Source organism: Somniosus microcephalus, chromosome 11 (assembly GCF_052327205.1).
Source record: "Somniosus microcephalus isolate GS21.2 chromosome 11, FLI_Smic_1.0, whole genome shotgun sequence".
NCBI classification, from domain to species: domain Eukaryota; kingdom Metazoa; phylum Chordata; class Chondrichthyes; order Squaliformes; family Somniosidae; genus Somniosus; species Somniosus microcephalus.
The window spans coordinates 3,586,670-3,612,150 of NC_140997.1; the positions used below are offsets into that span (position 1 = coordinate 3,586,670).

Below are 25,481 nucleotides of genomic sequence, written 5' to 3' on the forward strand. Positions count from 1 at the left end.
AACATCCTGGTGAATCTCCTCTGCACCCCCTCCAAAGCAATCACATCCTTCCTATAGTGAGGCGACCAGAACTGCACACAGTACTCCAGCTGTGGCCTTACCTGCTCTTATACTCTATGCCTTGGCTAATGAAGGCAAGTATCCCATATGCCTTTTTAACCACCTTATCTACCTGTTCCGCTGCCTTCAGGGATCTATGTACATGTACACCAAGGTCCCTCTGACCCTCTGTACTTCCTAGGGTCCTACCACTCATTGTGTATTCCCTTGCCTTATTTGTCCGTCCAAAATGCATCACCTCGCACTTTTCAGGGTTAAATTCCATTTGCCACTTTTCCGCCCATCTGACCAACCCGTTTATATCGTCCTGTAGCCTGAGGCTTTCCTCCTCGCAATTTACCACCCCACCAATTTTTGTGTCATCTGCGAACTTACTGATCATACCTTTTACATTCTCCTCCAAATCATTTATGTAGATCACAAATAGCAAGGGACCCAGTACCGATCCCTGAGGTACCCCACTGGACACAGACCTCCACTCACAAAAGCAACCTTCGACCATCACCCTCTGCCTCCTGCCACTCAGCCAGTTTAGGATCCAACGTGCCAAGGTACCCTGGATCCCATGGGCTCTTACCTTCTTGACCAGTAGGTAAGCCATTTAGGACAGAAATGAGGAATTTCTTCACCCAGAGAGTGGTGAACCTGTGGAATTCTCTACCACAGAAAGCAGTGGAGGCCAATTCATTAAATATATTCAAGAAGGAGTTGGATATATTTCTTAAGGCTAAAGGGATCAAGGGATATGGGGAGAAAGCAGGGACAGGGTACTGAGTTTGGATGATCAGCCATGATCTCATTGAATGGTGGAGCAGGCTCGAGGGGCCGAATGGCCTACTCCTGTGCTGTAACCATTCTATGATTCTAAGGAAACTTAACAAATTGAATGACAATGTTATGCTGTCTGCCCTCTTGTGCCTTAGCCAAGTGCCATTTTCCTGGTCTGTGAATGCAGAGGGTGAACCCTGGCCAACTATTCGGCCGTGGGTGGCGTGCTGCTGCTGGTCCATTGATTGAATCTCGGCACAATCCGCAGCCAATGAGCCCGGGGGGGGCCCGGGAGTCGGAGCCGGGGGCCCAGGGGGGGGGCCGGGGGTCGGGGGGTCTCCGGTCCGGGGGGTTACTGTGAATCTACAGCCTGGGCCGCGGGCTCTCGCCCGGCAGCGACCCCCAGGGGGATTGTGGCAGAAAACCCGCATCATTTAGAATAAACACTCTGGGAGGCCCCGCCCCCCGGGAGAGGGTTTTTGAATTCGGCAAAACTGGGCCGACATCCCCTTTAAGCGGCGCCGGCAGGGCGGGACTTCCCCTTTAAGAGGAGGCGCCCACAATGCACCGCGGGGAGAGGCTCGTTGCTGCGGAAATAGAGAGAAGGTGAGAAAGGAGAGAGAGTGAGTGTGAGAGAGAGACAGAGTTGGAAAACTGTACCTTTTTGCTATGTAAGCTTTGGCAATATGGTTCTCTGTAAACTTTCATGCCAATAAAGCATTTGAATTGGAATTGGAATTGGAGTGAGACAGAGTGAGAGAGAGAGAGACAGAGAGTGAGAGAGAGACAGAGAGTGAGAGAGAGACAGAGAGAGGACAGAGAGAGAGAGAGAGAGAGAGTGAGAGGACAGAGAGAGAGAGAGAGACAGAGAGTGAGAGACAGAGAGTGAGAGAGAGACAGAGAGTGAGAGAGAGACAGAGAGAGGACAGAGAGAGAGAGAGAGAGAGTGAGAGGACAGAGAGAGAGAGAGACAGAGAGAGTGAGACAGAGAGTGAGACAGAGACAGAGAGTGAGACAGAGACAGAGAGAGAGACAGAGACAGAGAGAGAGACAGAGAGTGAGAGAGAGACAGACAGACAGAGAGAGAGAGAGAGAGACAGAGAGAGAGAGACTGAGACAGGCTGGAGGTAACGCGGGCCCGCGGCGGTGGGGTTGGGTTGTTTTGGTTTGATTTGCCCTCCGGGCCGTGCCATGGGTAAAGGATCCCACGGCCACTATTTGAAGAAGAGCAGGGGAGTTCTCCCCGGTGTCCTGGGCCAATATTTATCCCTCAATCAACATCACAGATTATCTGGTCATTTATCACATTGCTGTTTGCGGGAGCTTGCTGTGCGCAATTTGGCTGCCGCGTTTCCCACATTACAACAGTGACTGCACTTCATTGGCTGTAAAGTGCTTGGGATGTCCCGAGTTGAAAGGCGCTGTAGAACTGGAAGTCTGCCTTTCTATTAATTTTTACGCTTCTCCGCTTATTGTTAAATCAGGCGCTGGTTCACCGATTGTTTCCGTTCCCCACGCCGTCCCGTGACACTCCGAGACCTCGTCGTCAATCCCTGACCTCTCGCCGCCCCCTTTAATTCTCAACAATAGCAGTTTTAATTTTATTTTTTTATTCGTTCCTGGGAGGTGAGCATCGCTGGCGAGTCCAGCATTTATTGCCCATCGCTAATCACCCTCGAGAAGGTGGTGGTGAGCCGCCTTCTTGAACCGCTGCAGTCCGTGTGGTGAAGGTGCTCCCACAGTGCTGTTAGGGAGGGAGTTCCGGGATTTTGACCCAGCGATGATGAAGGATCGGCCGATATACTTCCAAGTCAGGATGGTGTGTGACTTGGAGGGAGCTTGTAGGTGGTGATGTTCCCATGCACCTGCTGCCCTTGTCCTTCTAGGTGGAAGAGGTCGCGAATTTGGGAGGTGCTGCTGACGAAGCCTTGGCGAGTTGCTGCAGTGCATCTTGTAGATGGTACACACTGCAGCCACGGTACGCCGGTGGTGGAGGGAGTGAATGTTTAAGGTGGTGGATGGGGTGCCGATCAAGTGGGCTGCTTTGTCCTGGATGGTGTCGAGCTTCTTGAGTGTTGTTGGAGCTGCACTCATCCAGGCAAGTGGAGAGTATTCCATCACACTCCTGACTTGTGCCTTGTAGATGGTGGAAAGGCTTTGGGGAGTCAGGAGGTGAGACACTCGCCGCAGAATACCCAGCCTCTGACTTGCTCTTGTTGCCACAGTATTTATGTGGCTGGTCCAGTTAAGTTTCTGGTCAATGGTGACCCCCAGGATGTTGATAGTGGGGGATTCGGCGATGGTAATTCCGTTGAATGTCAAGGGGCGGTGGTTAGACTCTCGCTTGTTGGAGATGGTCATTGCCTGGCACTTGTGTGGCGCGAATGTTACCTGCCACTTATTAGCCCAAGTCTGAATGTCGTCCAGGTCTTGCTGCATGCGGGCATGGACTGCTTCATTATCTGAGGATTTGTGAATGGCGCTGAACACTGTGCAGTCATCAGCAAACATCCCCAATTCTTACCTTTATGATGGAGGGAAGGTCATTGATGAAGCAGCTGAAGATGGTTGGGCCGAGGACACTGCCCTGAGGAACTCCTGCAGTGATGTCCTGCAGCTGTGATGATTGACCTTCAACCTCCACAACCATCTTCCTTTGTGCTAGGTATGACTCCAGCCAGTGGAGAGTTTTCCCCCCGATTTCCATTGACTTCAGTTTTACTAGGGTCCCTTGATCCCACACTCGGTCAAATGCTGCCTTGATGTCAAGGGCAGTCACTCTCGCCTCACCTCTGGAATTGAGCTCTTTTGTCCATGTTTGGACCAAGGCTGTAATGAGGTCGGAAGCCGAGTGGTCTTGGGGAACACAAATTGGGCATCAGAGAGCAGGTTTTTGGTGAATAAGTGCTGCTTGATAGCACTGTCGATGACACCTTCCATCACTTTGCTGATGATTGAGAGTAGACTGATGGGGCGGTAATTGGCTGGATTGGATTTGTCCTGCTTTTTGTGGACAGGACATACCTGGGCAGTTTTCCACATTGTTGGATAGATGCCAGTGTTGTAGCTGTACTGGAACAGCTTGGCTAGAGGCGCGGCTAGTTCTGCAGCACAAGTCTTCAGCACGATAGCCGGGATGTTGTCGGGGCCCATAGCCTTTGCTGTATCCAGTGCGCTCAGCCGTTTCTTGATATCACAGGGAGTGAATCGAATTGGCTGAAGACTGGCTTCTGTGATCATGGGGACCTCAGGAGGAGGCCGATATGGATCATCCACTCGGCAGTTCTGGCTGAAGATGGTTGCAAATGCTTCAGCCTTGTCTTTTGCACTCACATGCTGGGCTCCACCATCATTGAGGATTGGGATATTCATGGAGCCTCCTCCTCCCGTTAGTTGTTTAATGGTCCACCACCATTCACGACTGGATGTGGCAGGACTGCAGAGCTTTGATCTGATCTGTTGATTGTGGGATCGCTTAGCCGTGTCTCTAGCATGCTGCTTCCACTTGTAGTCCTGTGTTGCAGCTTCCCCAGGTTGGCACCTCATTTTTAGTTACGCCTGGTGCTGCTCCCGGCATGCTCTTCTACACTCCTTATTGAACCAGGGTTGATCCCCTGACTTGATGGTAATGGTAGAGTGAGGGATATGCCGGGCCATGAGGTTACAGATTGTGGTGGAATACAATTCTGCTGCTGCTGATGGCCCACAGCGCCTCATGGATGCCCAGTTTTGAGCTGCTAGATCTGTTCTGAATCTATTCCATTTAGCACGGTGGTAGTGCCACACAACACGATGGAGGGTGTCCTCAGTGTATTGTAATTATAATAATTGCATAAGAGATACTTGGTTTAAAAAGTGAGTACACTTCAGTCTTGTTCAGGTGATGCCTCTAAAATCCATCGTGGGGTTCCAGTAAAGTGTGATGATGGCTGTGAAATTTACGTATTATGATCACTTAACCTACCGACGACACTGAGTAGTACACTCTCGATCCTCGTCTTTCCAAACTCGGGTTATGTAGAGGGAGCTGTGTAACACTGGATTGCAGCACTGCTCGTGACAGCATCTTGAGATGATGAATTAAGTGTCTCACACCAGATAAGTTTGGTTGAAGTGTTTTTTCTTGTGAATTAAATAGACCTAGGAATGAAATTGTTCTCCATTAAATCAATCTATTAATTTCATGTGTAATCTAATGAAAAGAAAACTTGCATTGCTCCAGCGCTTGTCACAACCTCACGACATCTCAACATGCTTCACAGCCAATGAAGTACTGTTTGAAGTGGAGTCACTGTTGTAATGTAGGAAACGTGGCAGCCAATTTGGGCACAGCAAGCTCCCACAAACAGCAATGTGATCATGAGCAGATCATCTGTTTTCGTGATGTTGATTGAGGGATAAATATTGGCCAGGACACTGGGGAGAACTCCCCTGCTCCTCTTCGAAATAGTGCCATGGGATCGTTTACGTCCACCCGAGAGAGCAGACGGGGCCTCGGTTTAACGTCTCATCTGAAAGACGGCACCTCCGACAGTGCAGCACTCCCTCAGCACTGCACTGGAGTGTCAGCCTAGCTTTATGTGCTCAAGTCCCTGGAGTGGGACTTGAACCCACAACCTCCTGATTCCGAGGCGAGGGTGCCGCCCACTGAGCCCAGTGTGGATGTTCTATAAAATGTTTCCTTGATGCCTCTGATCCCAGTAAAGTCTGAATTTTCCTCTAGGACGTTGAGGTGTCGTCATGGCAGCAGCTCTGAATGAGAGCCACCGACGATTCCTACAGACTATGATGTCTCGGGGAATTCTGGAAGGTTCCATGACGAGGAAGCTGCACAAACACTGTTGTGAAACACACAAAGGTCAGCCAGATCTTGGTTATTGTGGATTTATTTTCTGCAGCCATATTCCTGTCTGAAAGCTGATGGTATTTGACCAGGTGCAGTGCTGGAGGAGCCTCCGACTTTGCCCTTGTCCAACAGGTATGAGGTTCTTGCTGCCGGTGTGGATGAGGGAAAAGCCTGCAGGATGGATGAGCAAGCTGACCATGGCACCATGGTGCAGGGGGCCATTCAAGTGGGGGGAGTGAAAGGGAATGTAGTTGTGGTAGGGAACAGTATAGTCAGGGGGATAGATACTGTTCTCTGCAGCCGCGACCGAGAGTTCTGAAAGTTGTGTTGCCAGGGTTAAAGACATCTCCTCGCGGCTGGAGGAGAACTTGGAGTGGGAGGGGGAGGATCCAGTTGTCATGGTCCACGTAGGAACAAATGACATAGGTAGAACTAGGAATGAGGTTCTGCTGAGAGAGTTTGAGATAATCTCTGGACTGTTACCTGAGCCACGCGCAAATTGGCGTAGGAACAAACAGATTAGAGGTTTAAATATATAGCTGGAAGAGTGCTGTGGGAGGCAGGGGTTTCGATTCATGAGACACTGGCACCAGTACTGGGGAAAGAGGGAGCTGTTCTGTTGGGGTGGGCTCCACTTAAACCGGGCTGGGACCAGTGTCCTGCGAACCGAATAACTAGGGCAGTAGACCGGGTTTTAATCTAACGAGGGGGGGGGGGGGGGGGGAGGATTCAGGGAAGGGTAAATTTAAAAGTAGCGAGAGAAATGTCGAGGCTCTCGAGCAGAGTAGAGTTTTGGGTAAAAATAAGCAGAGTGGGTCAGGAAGGGACAGAGAGAGTAACAAAGGTAATAGGGCATCAGTGACTAAGGTGACATCAGGGAAAAAGAGAAATAAGTCAAAGCTAAAGGCATTATATCTGAATGTGCGTAGCATTCGCAACAAAATAGATGACTTAATAGCGCAGATAGAAATGAATAGGTTTGATCTAATTGCCATTACGGAGACGGGGTTGCAATGTGGCCAAGGTTGGGAACTAAGGGGATGATTTTGCCAATGGGGACATGATGGAGGCAGGACTGCTGCTCGTCGGGTTTTAGTCCCGCCTCCATCGACTTGTGGCCAACCCACGCTATTTTCCCTTGATTAAACCTGCCCAGCGGGTTTAGCGTGCCAATTAAGGGAAAGCCGGTTACTGGTGACGTCAGCGAGTGACGTTTCATCTGTCAAGAGCTTTTGACAGCTGAATTGTCATCGTTTGAGAGCTCTGAATCTGTCTTCTAAGTTGAGACCTGGGACACGGGCTTACTTGGAGATCTCTTCTGAGCAGAATGCAGAAGGCTGATGCATGGGGTAGAAAACATTGGTGGGAGTTGTTTATAGGCTCCCAAACAGTAGTTGTAATGTAGGGCAGAGTATAAATCAGGAAATTAGAGGCACATGTAACAAGGGTAATACAGTAATCATGGAGGACCTTAATCTACATATAGACTGGGCAAATCAAATTTGCAGTAATAGTGTGGAGGACAAATTCATAGAATGTATACAAGATAGTTTTCTAGGTCAGTATGTTGAGGAACCAACTAGGGAACAGGCTATTTTAGATCTAGTATAGTGCAATGAGAAAGGGTTAATTAATAGCCTATAAGGAAGAGTGACCATAATATGATAGAATTTCATATTGAGTTTGAAAGTGATTTAGTTAAATCAGAAGCTAGGGTCTTGAATCTAAATAAACCAAACTACATAGGTATGAAGGGCGAGTTGGCTAAGGTGGATTGGGAAACGACATTAAAAGATATGACGGTAGACAAGCAATGGCTAGCATTTAAAGAATTAATACATAATTTACAACAAATACACATTCGTTTAAGGCACAAAATCCTCACAGGAAAAGTGGTTCAACTGTGGCTAACAAGAGAAGTTAAAGATAGTGTTGGATTAAAGGAAGAGGCTTATAATGTTGCCAAAAAGAGCAGTAAGCCTGAGGATTGGGAGGATTTTAGATTTCAGCAAAGGAGGACCAAGAAATTGATAAAGGGAAAATAGAATATGAGAGTAAACTAGTGAGAGACATAAAAACAGACTGTAAAAGCTTCTATAGGTATGTAAAAAGGAAAAGATTAGCAAAAGTAAATGTGGGTCCCTTACAGGCTGAGACAGGAGAAATTATAATGGAGAATAAGGAAATGTCAGAGAAATTAAACAAATACTTTAGGTCTGTCTTCACAGAAGAAGATGCAAAAAAACTTCCCGGAAATAGTGGAAAACCAAGGCTCTAGAGAGAATGAGGAACCGAAAGAAATTAGTATTTGTAAAGAAATAGTACTGGAGAAATTAATGGGACTGAAAGCCGATAAATCCCCTTGGGCCTGATGGCCGACATCCTAGGGTTTTGAAAGAGGTGGTTAGAGAGATAGTGGATGCATTGGTTGTCATTTTCCAAAATTCCATAGATTCTAGAACGGTTCCCGCGGATTGGAAGGTAGCAAATGTAACCCCACTATTTAAGAAAGGAGGGAGAGAGAAAACGGGGAACTACAGACCAGTTAGCCTGACATCAGTAGTAGGGAAAATGCTAGAATCTGTTATTAAGGACGTGGTAACAGGGCACTTAGAAAATAATAATAGGATTGGGCCGAGTCAACACGGATTTATGAAAGGGAAATCGTGTTTGATGAATCTGTTAGAGTTTTTTGAGGTTGTAACTAGCAGAATAGATAAGGGGGAACCAGTGGATGTGGTGTATTTGGATTGTCAGAAGGCATTCGATAAGGTGCCACACAAGGGGTTATTAAACAAAATTAGGGCTCATGGGATTGAGGGTAATATACTAACATGGATTGAGGATTGGTTAATGGACAGAAAACAGAGAGTAGGAATAAACGGGTCATTTTCGGGTTGGCAGGCTGTAACTAGTGGGGTACCGCAAGGATCAGTGCTTGGGCCTCAGCTATTCACAATCTACATCAATGATTTGGATGAGGGGACCAAGTGTAATATATCCAAGTTTGTTGACGATATAAAGCTGGGTGGGAATGTAAGTTGTGAGGAGGATGCAAGGAGGCTTCAAGGGGATATAGACAGGCTAAGTGAGTGGGCAAGAACATGGCAAATGTGGAGAAATGTGAAGTTATCCACTTTGGTAGGAAAAATAGAGAAGCAGAGTATTTTTTAAATGGTGAGAGATTGGGAAATGTTGGTGTTCAGAGGGACCTGGGTGTCCTTGTACACGAATCACTGAAAGTTAACCTGCAGGTACAGCAAGCAATTAGGAAAGCACATGGTATGTTGGCCTTTATTACAAGAGGATTTGAGTATAAGAGTAAAGACGTCTTACTGCAATTATATAGGGCCCTGGTGAGACCACACCTGGAGTATTGTGGACAGTTTTGGTCTCCTTACCTAAGGAAGGATACACTTGCCATAGAGGGAGTGCAACGAAGGTTCACCAGACTGGTTCCTGGGATGGGGGGATTGTCCTATGAGGAGAGATTGAGTAGACTAGGCCTATAATCCCTCCTCATTGACACAAACAAAATTCTTACAGGGCTTGACAGTGTCGATGCAGGGAGGATGTTTCCCCTGGCTGGGGAGTCTAGAACCAGGGGTCACAGTCTCAGAATAAGGGGTCGGCCATTTAGGACAGAAGAGGAGAAATTTCTTCACTCAGAGGGCGGTGAATCTTTGGAATTCTCTACCCCAGAGGGCTGTGGAGGCTCAGTCGTTGAGTATATTCAAGACAAAGATCGATGGATTTTTGGATATTAAGGGAACCAAGGGATATGGGGATCGGGCGGGAAAGTGGAGATGAGGTAGAAGATCAGCCATGATCTTATTGAATGGCGGAGCAGGCTCGAGGGGCCGAATGGCCGACTCCTGCTCCTATTTCGTATGTTCTTATGTAATCAACTGAATGCTGTAAATCTGCTTTTGGTGGTACCAGTGGGTCTGCCGTGATGTTGGTCCTGGATGGTCTGAGGCCCGCGGCAGAGTTGTGATGAGTAGCTGCTGACCTGGCCAGCTCAGATATCCAGTGCGGGAGAGTGGCTTCAAACGCTTCGTGCTGGGAATTGGAGCTCATTAGAAAGGGAATCACATGGCAACTGCACCAAGCTTCAGATCAGTGACCAGAACTTTGCATCATTTCATTTTTTTGTTAATATCTACCTGAAAGTGGTCTCGTCGTGTTGGACCCCAGAATATTTTATATCGAAGTGAGTTGGCTGAGGAAAGTTGGCGGGGACGAGTTGCCGGAATTTCCCTGCTTCTAATCCGAGTGTGTGGCATAGAAACATTTCACAGTGTGTCTGTCACCCACCCATAGCCCACCCTCCCTCACTCCCACCCCCCCCTCCCTCCCCGCAGCACTCCCCCCCCCCCCCGCCACCCTCGCACCCCCCTCCCTCCCCGCAGCACCCTCCCCCAGCCCCACCCCCCCCCCCCGCACCCCCTCCCTCATTCCCACACCCCCCTCCCCCAGCCCTACACCCCCTCCCCGCAGCACCCTCCCCCAGCCCCCGCACCCTCCCCCAGCCCCACACCCCCTCCCCCCGGCCCCGCGCCTCCCCCTCCCCCGGCCCCCGCGCTGCCCCACTGCCCCGGCCCCGCGCCGCCCCCCGGCCCCGCGCCGCCCCCCTCGGCCCCGCGCCGCCCCCCCTGCCCCCTGCCCCGCGCCGCCCCCCTGCCCCGCGCCGCCCCCCGGCCCTGCGCCGCCCCCCTGCCCCGCGCGCCGCCCCCCTCCCCCCGGCCCCGCGCCGCCCCCCTCCCCCCGGCCCCGCGCCGCCCCCCCTCCCCCCGGCCCCGCGCCGCCCCCCGGCCCCGCGCCGCCCCCCTCCCCCCGGCCCCGCGCCGCCCCCTCCCCCCGGCCCCCCCCCTCCCCCCGGCCCCGCGCCGCCCCCTCCCCCCCGGCCTCGCGCCGCCCCCCTCCCCCGCGCCGCCCCCGCGGCCCCGCGCCGCCCCCCTCCCCCCGGCCCCGCGCCTCCCCCCGGCCCCGCGCCGCCCCCCTCCCCCGGCCCCGCGCCGCCCCCCTCCCCCCGGCCCCGCGCCGCCCCCCTCCCCCCGGGCCCCGCGCCGCCCCCCGGCCCCGCGCCGCCCCCCTCCCCCCGGCCCCGCGCCGCCCCCCTCCCCCCGGCCCCGCGCCGCCCCCCTCCCCCCGGCCCCGCGCCGCCCCCCCTCCCCCCGGCCCGCGCGCCGCCCCGCGCTCCGCCCGGCCCCCGGCCCCGCGCCGCCCCCTCCCCCCGGCCCCGCGCCGCCCCCCTCCCCCCGGCCCCGCGCCGGCCCCCCCTCCCCGCGCCACCCCCCTTCCCCCCGGCCCCGCGCCTGACAAAATGAGGACGGAAATGACACCTCCATTATATAGAAACATAGACGATAGGAGCAGGAGTAGGCCATTCGGTCCCCTCGAGCCTGCTCCGCCATTCAATGAGATCATGGCTGATCGTCCAAATTCAGTACCCTGTCCCTGCCTTCTCCCCATATCCCTTGATCCCTTTAGCCTTAAGAAATATATCCAACTCCTTCTTGAATATATTTAATGAATTGGCCTCTACTGCCTTCTGTGGTAGAGAATTCCACAGGTTCACCACTCTCTGGGTGAAGAAATTCCTCCTCATCTCAGTCCTAAATGGCTTAACCCTTATCCTTAGACTGTGACCGCTGGTTCTGGACTCCCCGACCATCGGGAACATCCTTCCAGCATCTAGTCTGTACAGTCCTGTTAGAATTTTATAAGTTTCGATGAGATCCCCTCTCATTCTTCTAAACTCCAGCGAGTACAAGCCCAATCGACCCAATCTTTCCTCATACGTCATTCCTGCCATCCCAGGTATCCGCCTGGTGAATCTTCGTTGCACTCCCTCCATGGCAAGAACATCCTTCCTCAATACTCCAGATGTGGTCTCACCAAGGCCCTGTACAACTGCAGCAAGTCATCCTTGTTCCTGTACTCGAATCCTCTCGCTATGAAGGCCAACATACCATTTGCCTTCTTAACCGCCTGCTGCACCTGCATGCTTACCTTCAGCGACTGGTGCACAAGGACACCCAGGTCTCGTTGCACTTCCCCTTCTCCCAATCTATTGCCATTCAGATAATCTGCCTTCCTGTTTTTGACACCAAAGTGGATAACCTCGCATTTATCCACGTTATGTTGCATCTGCCATGTTTCTGCCCAATCACCCAACCTGTCCAAATCATACTGGAGTTTCTCGGTATCCTCCTCACGAGCACACACGCCCACCCAGCTTTGTGTTGTCTGCAAACTTGGAGATATTACATCTAGTTCCCTCATCCAGATCATTAACATATATTGTGAATAGCTGGTGTCCAAAGACCGATCCTTGCGGTACCCCACTAGTCACTGCCTGCCACTCGGGAAAAGAGCCGTTTATTCCAACTCTTTTTGCTTTCTGTCTGCCACCCAGTTCTCTATCCAAGTCAATACCTGGCCCCCAATCCCATGTGCCTTAATTTACACGCTAATCTCTTATGCGGGACTTTATCGAAAGCCTTTTGAAAATCCAAATACACCACATCCACTGGTTCTCCCTTCTCTATTTTACCAGTTACATCCTCAAAAAATTCCAGTAGATTAGTCAAGCACGATTTACTTTTTGTAAATCCATGTTGACTTTGTCCGATTCGGTCACTTTTTCCAAGTGTTCTGCTATTACATCCTTTATAATGGACTCTAGCATTTTCCCCACTACCGATGTCAGGCTTACCGGTCTGTAATTCCCCGTTTTCTCTCTACCACCCTTTTTGAACAGTGGGGTAACATTAGCTACCCTCCAATCCATGGGAACTGTTCCAGAGTCTATTGAATTTTGGACGATGACCCGCAATGCATGCTACTATTTCTAGGGCCACTTCCTTAAGTACCCTAGGATGTAGATTATCAGGCCCTGGGGATTTATCGGCCTTCAATCCCGTCAATTTCCCTAACACCATTTCCCTACAAATACTGATTTCTATCAGTTCCTCCCTGTCATTAGACCCTATGTTCCCCAACATCTCTGGGAGGTTATTTGTGTCCTCCTTTGTGAAGACAGAACCAAAGTATGTATTTAATTGGTCTGCCATTTCTTTGTTCCCCATTATATATTCCCCTGATTCTGACTGCAAGGGACCTACGCTTGACTTCACCAATCTTTTTCTCTTCACATATGTATAAAAGCTTTTACAGTCAGTTTTTATGTTCCCTGAAAGCTTACTCTCATACTCTATTTCCCCCCCTTTTAATTAATCCCTTTGTCGAATCCTAAACTGCTCCCAATCCTCAGGTTTACTGCTTTTTCTGGCCAATTTATATGTCCTCTCCTTGGATCTTATGCTATCCCTACTTTCCCTTGTTAGCCATGGTTGAGTCACCTTTTTTGTTTTATTTTTATGCCAAACTGGGATGAACAAATTCTGTAGTTCATCCATTCAGTCTTTGAATGTTTGCCATTGCCCATCCACCGTCAACCCTTTGAGTGGCATTCCCCAATCAATCCTACCCAACTCGCACCTCATACCATCGCAGTCTCCTTTATTTAAATTCAGGACCCTAGTCTCCGAGTCAACTATTTCACTCTCCATCTTAATGACGAATTCTATCATATTATGATCGCTCTGACCCAAGGGGCCTCGCACAACAAGATTGCTAATTAATCCTTTCTCATTACATAATACCCAGTCTAAGATGGCCTGATCTCTAGTTGGTTCCTCGACATATTGGTCCAGGAAACCATCCCGTATACACTCCAGGAATTCCTCCTCCACAGTATTGTTACTAATTTGGTTAGCCCAATCTATATGTAGATTAAAGTCACCCATGATAACTGCTGTGCCCTTATTGCACGCTTCTCTAATTTCCTGTTTGATGCCATCCCCGACTTCCGCATTACTGTTTGGAGGTCTATATACCACTCCCACTAACGTTTTCTGCCCCTTGAAACCTTTACTGACGGAAACTATTTTTGGCATTTTATTTCCTTTATCCCACCTCTTTTATATATATATATATATATATATATATATATACATAAAAAAAAATCAAATTTCTCCCCTTTGCTCCTCCCCAGAGGCTTTGACCTCCCTGCGATGTGGTTGAAGCGGCAGCTTCCAGCGTCTGACTGAAGAGACCATTCTCCTCGAGTGCTGGTAGGCCAACAATCGCAGGGTGCAAGGGCCGTGCAGTCTGGTCCTGCGCTCGCTCCGGGTACACACTGCAGCACTAGTCGGTCCCTGGATAACTATCGGGAGCAAGAATCCGGGTTGATTTAAAATAAATAAATAAATCCCCTTTCCTAACCCAGGGATGTGGAGACCATTTGTAACACCCTGACTGGGTTCAAACTTGGGACTGTCAGAGACTGGGATTGAATCGTATCCTAATGGCTCTGTTACTCCCGGTAATGCTGTATCCTTGAGCTGTGAGGATGTGGCCTGTAGTGATGCTGAGTGTCTCTTCCTACACCCCATCACCCACCCCCTCCAAGGTGGGGCTGCACCTAGACTTCAGTGCCCCCTGGACACCATCAAGGCCACGCTGAGGGGGCTCTCGCTGCGTCCCGGAGTTTCCAGCATCGCATTGACTTTCATTTTGAAGCAGAGTTGGTGAGAAGTATATCGCGACACTGCAGTACACGTTTGGGTGGAGTCACTGTTAACACACACACAGGGCACGTACAATACAGAGTGGACGACCCATTACTGAATCGCTCTGGTCAACTTGCCCAGGGGCAGCTTGCCCTTCTGGTTTTAAGGGAGCGAGCTGTCACTTTTAGTTTCAACCACATTACCTGGAAAATAGATGATGAATTACTCTGTGAATGTAGGAAAGCTCCACTTCCTGCACGTGTAGCTGGTCAGTTGCAGTGTGGCTGATTAACCGCAGCTGCTTGCTGACGTGTACCAGCTGATTCCTGTAGTGATGCTGGTGAAATTGAACAAGGACAGGGCCGTTACACCATATGGGAAAACAGAACACAGACTTATCAGCACTGCGGGGGGAGGGGGGTGTCTGGGAGCGCGGGGAGGGGGGTGTCTGGGGGTGCGGGGAGGGGGTTGTTCTGAGTCTGGAAGGTGATTTGCTTTTTAAAAAATATTTGTCACAGACCGGGTAAGGACGGCAGATTTCCTTCACTAAAGGACATTAGTGAACCAGATGGGTTTTTACGACAATCCAGTAGTTTCATGGTCACTTTTATTGATACTAGCTTTTTATTTCAGATTTATTTAATTAACTGAACTTAAATTCCCCAGCTGCTGTGGTGGGATTATGAACTCGCGTCCAGGCACCGTCCTTGGCCTCTTGTATTGTTCCACGGAAGCTCAACGTAAACTCGAGGAACAGCACCTCATCTTCCGATTAGGCACTTTACAGCCTTCCGGTCTCAATATCGAGTTCAACAATTTCAGATCATAACCTCGGCCCCTATTTCATCTTTACTTATATTTTTCCACTCCTTTCCTTCCCCCCCCCCCCCCCCCTTTCCTTTTGTTTCTCTCTCACACCTGGCAGCTATCTTTTGCCCTGCCAGTACACTTTACACCTAATCCCAGCCTATTACCATCTCGTCTAGCTTCTAATCTCTTTTACTTCTTTTGGTTCTTTTATTCTTTTGTCCGATCGCAGCCCTGCCTTCGATCCAGTTCCTTTTCTCTCCAGTTTTGAAGAAGGGTCAAACCCGAAACGTCAACTCAAATTTCTCTCCACGGATGTTGCCTGACCTGCTGAGTTTTTCCAGCATTTTCTGTTGTTACTCCAGATCAGTAGTCCAGTAACATAACCACTGTGCTACCGTTCCCGATATGCTGCAAGCATCTGTGCTGGTGAGAGTGGTGTGTGGTTGATGGCACTGCTTCCCAGTGGGAAGGAGGGAGAGAATTCCTGTTACATTCTCTTCCTGGCGCTGTTGCTGTGTGGTGGGGCCTGTAAGATGAATAAGGCCCATTTACTTAGATCTGCCCCACAGTGCACACCGAGAGCCCACAGCGCTGTGCGTGTTGGGTTCGATTGCTCAACTGCCGCTACAGGTCTCTGTTGGAGGGCGAGTTACACTGGATCCTTGTAGACCTCCTGGCATCAGTTACACAGTGGAGAGGAGGCCAGGGATGTGCTCGATCTCCCGCTGTCTCAGTGGGCCAGGGGAAGGCGTGCAGGAGGCAGACAGCTTAATCTGTACACGGGCGATGATTGCTCACTCCTACTAACATGGCTTTTGTGATGGGTAAAGAGTCATGAGACTCCTCCACGGAGGCGGAGTGTCGTGGCGCTCAGCCACCTTGCTGGTTGTGGTTTGTGAAGAGGATGTGTGGAGGGGTTCGGTATTGTACAGTGCAAGAGGACTGTGTCAGTGCGCAACCAGTCTCCCACCCAGTAACTTTCCGTGACCACTTCCCGTCCCGAGTGTTTAACACACGGCGTACTGCTGAATGTTAAATCAATGAAACTCCCAAAGTAGCAAGCACTGCAGATCAGGACTGAACGAGGGTCTTTGTCAGTTTGTCAGCCACCAGAGGAAGTGCTCTCACAGCTAATTGCACCTAGGTTTCTCTCTGACGAGTATTTTGATATTTGAATATATTTAAAATGCGGAGATATGAAAACTGATGGCGTATCTGTGTGCTTATAGACAGCATTCAATTTCATTTTGAGTTTTGTAAGCTTTTTATTTCGACTGGCATTAAATTGACAGCAAGTCCAATTCTTTTGAAACAATTTGGAATAAGTTTATTAAACACACACACTAATGCACATCAAAACAATAGCCTACTGGTATCCTATGACTCTCTACTGGATTGCAACAGGTAAGGTAATGGGTTAGATTTACACAGACTCGTACTTCCCTGAATCAAGCAATGCACACGGTCTGTAGAGGGAGGCTTCTTGCTTTTCCGTGTGGTTATCGAGAGAGGGAGAGAGAGCGAGAGCCTTTGGGTTCCTTGTTTTATATCTTTTTAAGTCCATTGTCTCTAGTCTAAATTGCTAAGGATTGGGTCTTAGTTTCATGGCAGTTCTTGATTGGCTTTCCTTTGAGCTGCTGCCATTTCTTGCTTAAGTTAATTGTTTGTTGACACCTTTTAATGGCTCTTGAGTTTCGATGGTGAGTCTGTGGGGGTTATCCTGTTATGCAGGTTTCCTTTGTTAAGTTTCGCGCCATTGCCTTGAGCAGGGAGATCCCTACACATCAAATTCATCTTTATTACATACATCTTATATTAATAGTCTCGAGTCCATCACACATACAAAACATATTTTTATTCTTACAGTTTGTGTCACGAGGGGCGTGGAACAGATTTCAGTTCAGTCGATAAATCAGTCTGGGCCGTGCGTTGGTGTTGGTTGTGTGTTATACTCATTGGCATATGGGCAGTAACCTGGCGGAGGGATCACTCGCCTATTGTAGAACCCACATTGAAATCAATAGGGTGAACACCGGGGGTGTTGTCGAAGTCTAAACCCCAAGTAAAGACTTTACACAAACTGGGTATCGTCAGAGAGACAAAGCTTTATTTTACTTGCATACAAGTGTATACAAGGAGAGAGCTGCCTGGACAAAGGCTAGGCCAACATCTCTAAAGGACATCAGCAAATGCAGCATATTTATACACTCAAACAAGCAAGCGTTCCATAGATCACGTGTAATGGTATTGTATCATCTTAAACACATTGAGTTTAAACAAGGACAATCAAAAGGTCAGCAGGACAGAAATGTCTTCAGACAAAGTTAGTTAATTATATTCTGTCAGGAGGTTTTGTTTGAATCTTGTTACCAAAAAAAATGATTTGCTCACTCATGTCTGATTATCATATTTATACAGTGAAGAACACAAGTTCAATATGATCATGTATAAAGAGAAACGAGATTGACCTTTAACAGAATTGTTTTCATTCTTTGGCCAGATGTCATTAGCAGTGCGGTTACCCAATAGTTCTGCAATGTATTGTTCTGGCAGGTTGTGATTAACTTAATTGCAATAGGTCAGAAGATTACGTTAGTTGCTGCTGACTTGGTTTTAGTCCACAGGCAATGGTACAAAAATACATTAGATGTCAAGTATCCCATCATGCACTAGTAAGGGCAAAATCATATTTCCACAGTGTAATATAACGGCGCTCGATCCACTCCGCCAGTTTACTGCCCACGTGGTGAGGGTGGCATTACCCCCATTGAGAGTAGGAAATCAGCAGAACCTTGCTAGGTAAGAATTTACAATCAGAGTTAGATGTAAATGGTAACATTGGGACACCCTTGAATGGCTCCGTGGCTGTGTGCACCAGCTGGTGAGGTAGTAAGCGTGCGGTTTAGGATCGATTCCTGGTGTGCGCTGAGTTAGGCGGTCTCGAGGGGGGTCCCACAGCACTATTCGAAGAAGAGCAGGGGAATTCTCCCGGTGTTCTGGGGCCAATATTAATACCTCGACCAACATCACTAAAACAGATCACGTAAATTGCTTGCTGCGTTTCCCACATTACAACAGTGACTGTGTATAAATAAGGAAGGCTAGAGTGCAGTTTGTCATGGAGTGCAGCTTGGAACAGAGTGTAAACGTGCGAGTTTAGTAAGAAAGATACGGCTATAATCTTGGGAGATTATAATCTTCATATTGATTGGACAAAGCAAATTGGCAAAGGTAGACTTGAGGATGAGTTCTTGGAGTGTATACGGGATGGTTTCCTGGAACAATATGTTGTGGAACCAACTAAGGAAGTAAAGGATGGTATCAAATTGAAAACAAAAGCATACAATGTTGCGAAGAATAGTGGAAGGCCAGAGGATTGGGAAATTTTTAAAAACCAGCAAAGGACGACTAAAATAATGATAGAGAGAGAAGATAGCTTATGAGAGTAAGCTAGCAAGAAATATAAAAACAGACAGTACTTTAGCTACTCTTTTTATATACCTGTAGAAGCTCTTAAACATTGGTCTCCCAGAGGATGAGACTGGGGAATTAATAATGGGAAACAGGGAAATGGCGGAGACTTTGAACAAATATTTTGTATCGGCCTTCACGGTAAAAGACACTAAAAGCATCCCAATAATACATAATCAAGGGGCAATGTGGGGGGGGGGGGGGGGAAGGAACTTAAAACAATCACTATCACTAGAGAGAAAGACCTAGGCAAACTAATGGGACTAAAGGTGGACAAGTCCCCTGGACCCGATGACCTGCATCCTAGGGTCCTAAAAGAGGTGGCTGCAGAGATAGTGGATGCATTGGTTGTAATCTACCAAAATTCCCTGGATTCTGGAGAGGTCCCAGCCGACTGGAAAACCGCAAATGTAACGCCCCTATTTAAGAAAGGGAGACAGAAAGCAGGCAACTATAGACCAGTTAGCCTAACATCTGTCATTGGGAAAATGCTGGAGTCCATCATTAAGGAAGTGGTAGCAGGACATTTAGAAAATCATAATATAGTCAAGCAGAGTCAGCATGGTTTTATGAAAGGGAAATCACGTTTGGCAAATTTGCTGGAGTTCTTTGAGGATGTAACGAGCAGGTGGATAAAGGGGAACCAGTAGATGTGGTGTATTTGGATTTCCAGAAGGCATTCGATAAGGTGCCACAATAAAAGGTTACTACACAAGATAAGAGCTCACAGGGTTGGGGGTAATATATTAGCATGGATAGAGGATTGGCTAACTAACAGAAAACAGAGAGTCGGGATAAATGGGAAATTTTCAGGTTGGCAAACTGTAACTAGTGGGGTGCCGCAGGGATCAGTGCTGGGGCCTCAACTATTTACAATCTATATTAATGACTTGGATGAAGGGACCGAGTGTAATGTAGCCAAATTTGCTGATGATACAAAGATAGGTGGGAAAGCAAATTGTGCAGAGGACGCAAAGAATCTCCAAAGGGATATAGATAGGCTAAGTGAGTGGGCAAAAATCTGGCAGATGGAGTATAATGTGGGAAAATGCGAGGTTATCCACTTTGGTAGGAAAAATAAAAAGGCAAATTATTATTTAAATGGGGAGAGATTACAAAATGCTGCGGTACAGAGGGATCTGGGGGTCCTTGTACATGAATCACAAGAAGTTAGCATGTAGGTACAGCAAGTAATTAGGGAGGCAAATGGAATGTTGGCCTTTATTGTAAGGGAATGGAGTATAAAAGCAGGGAAGTCCGGCTACAACTGTACAGGGTGTTGGTGAGACCACACCTGGAGTACTGCAGACAGTTTTGGTCTCCTTATTTAAGGAAGGATATACTTGCATTGGAGGCAGGTCAGAGAAGGTTCACGAGGTTGATTCCGGAGATGAAGGGGTTGTCTTCTGAAGAAAGGTTGAGCAGGCTGGGCCGATACTCATTGGAGTTTAGAAGAATGAGAGGGGATCTTATTGAAACATTTAAGATTCTGAAGGGGCTGGACAGGGTCGATGTAGAGAGGATGTTTCCCCTCGTGGGGGAATCTAGAACTCGGGGACACAGTTTCAGAATAAGGGGGCACCTTTTTAAAAATGGAAATGAGAAATTTCTTCTCTGAAGGTTGTGAATCTTTGTAATTCTCTTCCCCAGAGAGCTGTGGAGGCTGGGTCATTGAATATATTTAAGGTGTAGACAAATTTTTGAACGGTAAGGGAGTCGAGGGTTATGGGGAGCGGGCAGGGAAGTGGAGTTGAGGCCAAGATCAGATCAGCCGTGATCTTATTGAATGGCGGAGCAGGCTCGAGGGGCCAAGTGGCCGACTCCTGCTCCTACGTCTTACGCTCGTTCTTATGTTAAAAGTACTTCACTGGCAGTAAAGCGCTTTGGGACATCCTGTGGTGTGAAAGGTGCTATAAAATGCAAGTCTTTCTTTCTTGCCCTTGGTCCTTCACCTAGAGGTTTCTCAATAAAATAGAAACTAGAATCGAAGGTGTCGGTTCCACTTTTAGTGAAGCTTGGTCTGTGCAATGTTTGGGTAGAGCTGTCCTCACTCAGCCCTGCCTGCGGGTGTGGCCTCGGTCACAGCCTGCCCTCAGTGTGGTTGAATATAGCTCCGAATGCAAACAGAAGTCACACACTTTGCATAACGGTTGCTCAATAGTCAGAGAGACATTGTCTGCAGGGAAATGCTTCCTGATAAAGCTTTGTTTGTTTGGGGTTGTGGGGGACAAGTAGAGCTGAAGGAAGAGATTCCCATCTCACTCTGCTGTTTCTGCCTGCTACTAGACTGTGCCCAGAAATGAAAAGTGCTTCAATTCTGAAAAATATTTCATGGAAGTGATGCGAAATCATTTGGTGATGTAATGAGACGGTAAGTTTGTGAGGCACCCTCTCGCTGTTGGTCACTTTGGCAGTTCTGCTTTTCACTGCTTTTGCAGTTTAGAATAAGCATCAGCTCATTAACGATGTGAATCACACTCACTTTGTGTTTGAGTTTTCGCCCCTTCTCTCCTGAAGGCACTGACTTGTATCTGGTACAGTTACCCGGGTACTGCCAACCCTCTGGTACCTACCCAAAAGCACCATTCCTCGGGTGTAAGCCTAATCAGCAAGTGTTGGCAGGATATTCAGCTGTTGGGGCATCACCTGATGTGCCTCTTTCGACAGCAGTCACTGGATAGCGGTCGGGTGCAAGAGCCTGGCTGGTTTTCTCCCTCTGGGGTCCTGAGACCGATTCTAGCACCTCTGCCGTTGAGAAAGACCATACTTTTCTGTTTCAGAAAATGAATCCAATCCAGCAGTTTTTGTGCAGCCTGGGAGTGAGCATCAGTAAAGAAGTACTGCAAAGGGATTTTAAAAAAATTCACTGGATGTGGGCGTCGTTGGCAAGGCCGGTGTTTATTGCCCATCCCTAGTTGCCCTGAGAAGGTGATGAGCCGCTTTCCTGAACCGCTGCAGTCCGTGTTTGTAGCGAGTTTGAGACGACTGACTCTTAACTGCACTCTGAAGTGACCGAGCAAATCATGTTGGTGTGGGACTGGAGTCACATATAGGCCAGACCGGGTAAGGACGGCAGATTTCCTTCTCTAAAGGACATCAGTGACCCAGCTGGGTTTTTACGACAATCTGGTAGTTTCAGGGTCACCACTACTGATCCCAGCTTTTTATTCCCAGATTTTTTAAACTTAATTTAAATTCTCAAACGACCACGATGGGATGTGAACTCCTGTTCTCTGGATTATTAGTCCAGTAACATAACCAATAAATTACCATCTTAATATACAAGCACAGGAGACCCGGGGGCTGTGGGGTCCTGAGCCAGACCGTTTTCAACCTCGGCATCCTCTTGGACCCTGAGCTGAGCTTCTTGTCCCATATCCTCGCTGAGACCGCCTACCTCCCCCTCCATAACATCACCCGTCGCCGCCCCTGCCTCAGCCCACCTGCTGCTGAAACCCTCATCCCTGCCGTGACTATCCCAGCACACTCCTGGCCGGCCTGCCATCTTCCACCCTCCATAAATTTCAGCTCATCCAAAACTCCGCTGCCCGTGTCCTAACTCGCACCGTCCCACTCACCCACCACCCCGTCCTCACTGCCCCGTGTCCTAACTCGCACCGTCCCGCTCACCCACCACCCCCTGTCCTCACTGCCCCGTGTCCTAACTCGCACCGTCCCGCTCACCCACCACCCCGTCCTCACTGCCCCGTGTCCTAACTCGCACCGTCCCGCTCACCCACCACCCCCGTCCTCACTGCCCCGTGTCCTAACTCGCACCGTCCCACTCACCCACCACCCCGTCCTCACTGCCCCGTGTCCTAACTCGCACCGTCCCACTCACCCACCACCCCCTGTCCTCACTGCCCCGTGTCCTAACTCGCACCGTCCCGCTCACCCACCACCCCGTCCTCACTGCCCCGTGTCCTAACTCGCACCGTCCCACTCACCCACCACCCCGTCCTCACTGCCCCGTGTCCTAACTCGCACCGTCCCACTCACCCACCACCCCGTCCTCACTGCCCCGTGTCCTAACTCGCACCGTCCCGCTCACCCACCACCCCCTGTCCTCACTGCCCCGTGTCCTAACTCGCACCGTCCCGCTCACCCACCACCCCGTCCTCACTGCCCCGTGTCCTAACTCGCACCGTCCCACTCACCCACCACCCCGTCCTCACTGCCCCGTGTCCTAACTCGCACCGTCCCGCTCACCCACCACCCCCTGTCCTCACTGCCCCGTGTCCTAACTCACACCCAGTCCCGCTCACCCACCACCCCGTCCTCACTGCCCGTGTCCTAACTCACACCGTCCCGCTCACCCACCACCCCCTGTCCTCACTGCCCGTGTCCTAACTCGCACCGTCCCGCTCACCCACCACCCCCTGTCCTCACTGCCCCGTGTCCTAACTCGCACCGTCCCGCTCACCCACCACCCCCTGTCCTCACTGCCCCGTGTCCTAACTCACACCCAGTCCCATTCACCCCTCACCCCCTGTGCTCACTGCCCCGTGTCCTAACTCGCACCGTCCCGCTCACCCACCACCCCGTCCTCACTGCCCGTGTCCTAACTCACACCGTCCCACTCACCCATCACCCCCTGTGCTCACTGCCCCGTGTCCTAACTCGCACCCAGTCCCGTTCACCCATCACCCCCTGTGCTCACTGCCCGTGTCCTAACTCACACCCAGTCCCGTTCACCCATCACCCCCTGCGCTCACTGCCCCGTGTCCTAACTCACACCCAGTCCCGTTCACCCATCACCCCCTGTGCTCACTGCCCCGTGTCCTAACTCGCACCAAGTCCCGTTCACCCATCACCCCCTGTGCTCACTGCCCCGTGTCCTAACTCACACCCAGTCCCGTTCACCCATCACCCCCCTGTGCTCACTGCCCCGTGTCCTAACTCACACCCAGTCCCGTTCACCCATCACCCCCTGTGCTCACTGCCCCGTGTCCTAACTCACACCGAGTCCCGTTCACCCATCACCCCCTGTGCTCACTGCCCCGTGTCCTAACTCGCACCCAGTCCCGTTCACCCATCACCCCCTGTGCTCACTGCCCCGTGTCCTAACTCACACCCAGTCCTGTTCACCCATCACCCCGTGCTCACTGCCCCGTGTCCTAACTCGCACCAAGTCCCACTCACCCACCACCCCCTGTCCTCACTGCCCCGTGTCCTAACTCGCACCGTCTCGCTCACCCACCACCCCGTCCTCACTGCCCCGTGTCCTAACTCGCACCGTCCCGCTCACCCACCACCCCCTGTCCTCACTGCCCCGTGTCCTAACTCGCACCGTCCCGCTCACCCACCACCCCGTCCTCACTGCCCGTGTCCTAACTCACACCGTCCCGCTCACCCACCACCCCCTGTCCTCACTGCCCGTGTCCTAACTCGCACCGTCCCGCTCACCCACCACCCGCTGTCCTCGCCGACCTACATTGGCTCCCAGTCCTGCAACGCCTCAAATTTAAAACTCTCATCCTTGTGACTGGGCACCAGAGCCTCCAGCTGGGGGCGGAGCGCACTGAGGGGGCTCGCCATTGTAGCAATAGCATTGAAATTTCGGCTTGCCTCCCGTGTGTCTGAAAACACAATGTGATCTGTACGACAGACCCAATTAAACAAAACGCTTGCAGCTTGTAATAGTTTGTGTTTCAGATGGTTCTCCAGCTCAGTCTGCGGTTGTGAAAATTAAAAGTACAGAGAGGTGCAGATAACCAACAGGACCAGTGTGTGGAATGCTGTCCAGTGAGAATTTATCAAGCTGCTGATTAAATGACAGCAACTTTGGTTACTGGTTTGTTATCAGATGGTCATTGGCAGTATAGTACAGGTTCTGGTTATATGTCAGCACTGCAGATGCTTCTCCAGGTTTTTAATTTAGTCACAGAAGTTGTCTTAAATTCATTCTGCTCAATCTCGCCAGTTAATGTAGATTATTCCCGATTGTATGTATCCTATCCGAAGGGTCTCGGGCTGCAGGGATTCAGCTTGTTTTACAGCTCATGTAATCACAATTAATACCATAAAAAAAACTGACTCAAACACCAGGACTACTCTTAGCTGGCTTTATTTTACTGTAATATTTTATATTTGCTTGTCCTGTCACAGTTTTAAAGTGAGACGCAGTGTTCCGAGGTTCACTTGAGCCATCGCTGGCCTGTCTTTCAGTGTCCCCCTCCCCCCCCCCCCCCCCCCCCCAAAACCTCACTGACAACACATTTCAGCTTGGGTTAAATCACCGTGTAACCAAGGCTGGGCGGAAGATGCTGCAAAATAGCAGGAGTTGCTGCAGAGATGGAAAGGGAAATACGGCAGCTCTGGACTTAAAAACACAAATGGCTGGGAGTGCAGAGGAATCCAGAAACACTGAGAAAAGTCAGGTGCACAGTTCAGGTGTGGAACCCCCTGTCAAAACACCAGTAAACTGAAACAAACGGAATCCCCGTCACTTGTGACCCGGCACACCCGTCTGTTCTCAAAGATACTTCAGGACCTGCTGTGTGCTTCCAACACCCAGTGTTCCTTACGAGTTGCTTTAGGTGTAGAATGAGCTGTGGCTCTGTCTTTCTGTTACTGCACACCTCCCCGCTCCTCCGATAGGCTGTTGTTTTCACTGGATAAACACACCGGGACAGTTGTCCCCATTTACACCGGAGACAAAGGCCTTCCAGAACACCGGCCCTGCAACTTGCTGACCCCGTAACTTGCTGACCCGTCCCCAATTCAGACCGAACTGGTCTCTGCGGCCCTCCCCACCTCCTGCCACTCATTCCACAGCTCGCCTCTTTCTCAGCCCTTGGTTGTCATTTGCCCCCCTCCCTCCCACCCTCCCAAACCTCCTCCCTTGTGACACCTGGCCCTACATCTGCCACTTGCTCCCACCCTACCAAAGAGCCAGCCCCCTGCTCGCTACTGGCCTTGAGCAATGGCTCCTCCTCGTGCCTCTG

The 25,481-nt window shown here is 50.0% G+C and overlaps 1 protein-coding gene across 3 annotated transcripts in view; it reads left to right on the top strand.

The window, feature by feature from the left end:
- Positions 1-1,343: 1,343 nt before the first annotated feature.
- Positions 1,344-25,481, top strand: part of nsmce1 (NSE1 component of SMC5/6 complex) — a 30,952-nt gene continuing 6,814 nt past the window's right edge. The window contains exons 1-2 of one of the 3 annotated variants that reach the window (XM_086000058.1): positions 1,344-1,434; positions 5,552-5,686. In XM_086000058.1, coding sequence (XP_085856184.1) covers positions 5,569-5,686 — 118 coding nt within the window. In that variant the 5' untranslated portion in view covers positions 1,344-1,434; positions 5,552-5,568. The other 2 variants (XM_086000056.1, XM_086000057.1) reach the window with 2 other exon arrangements.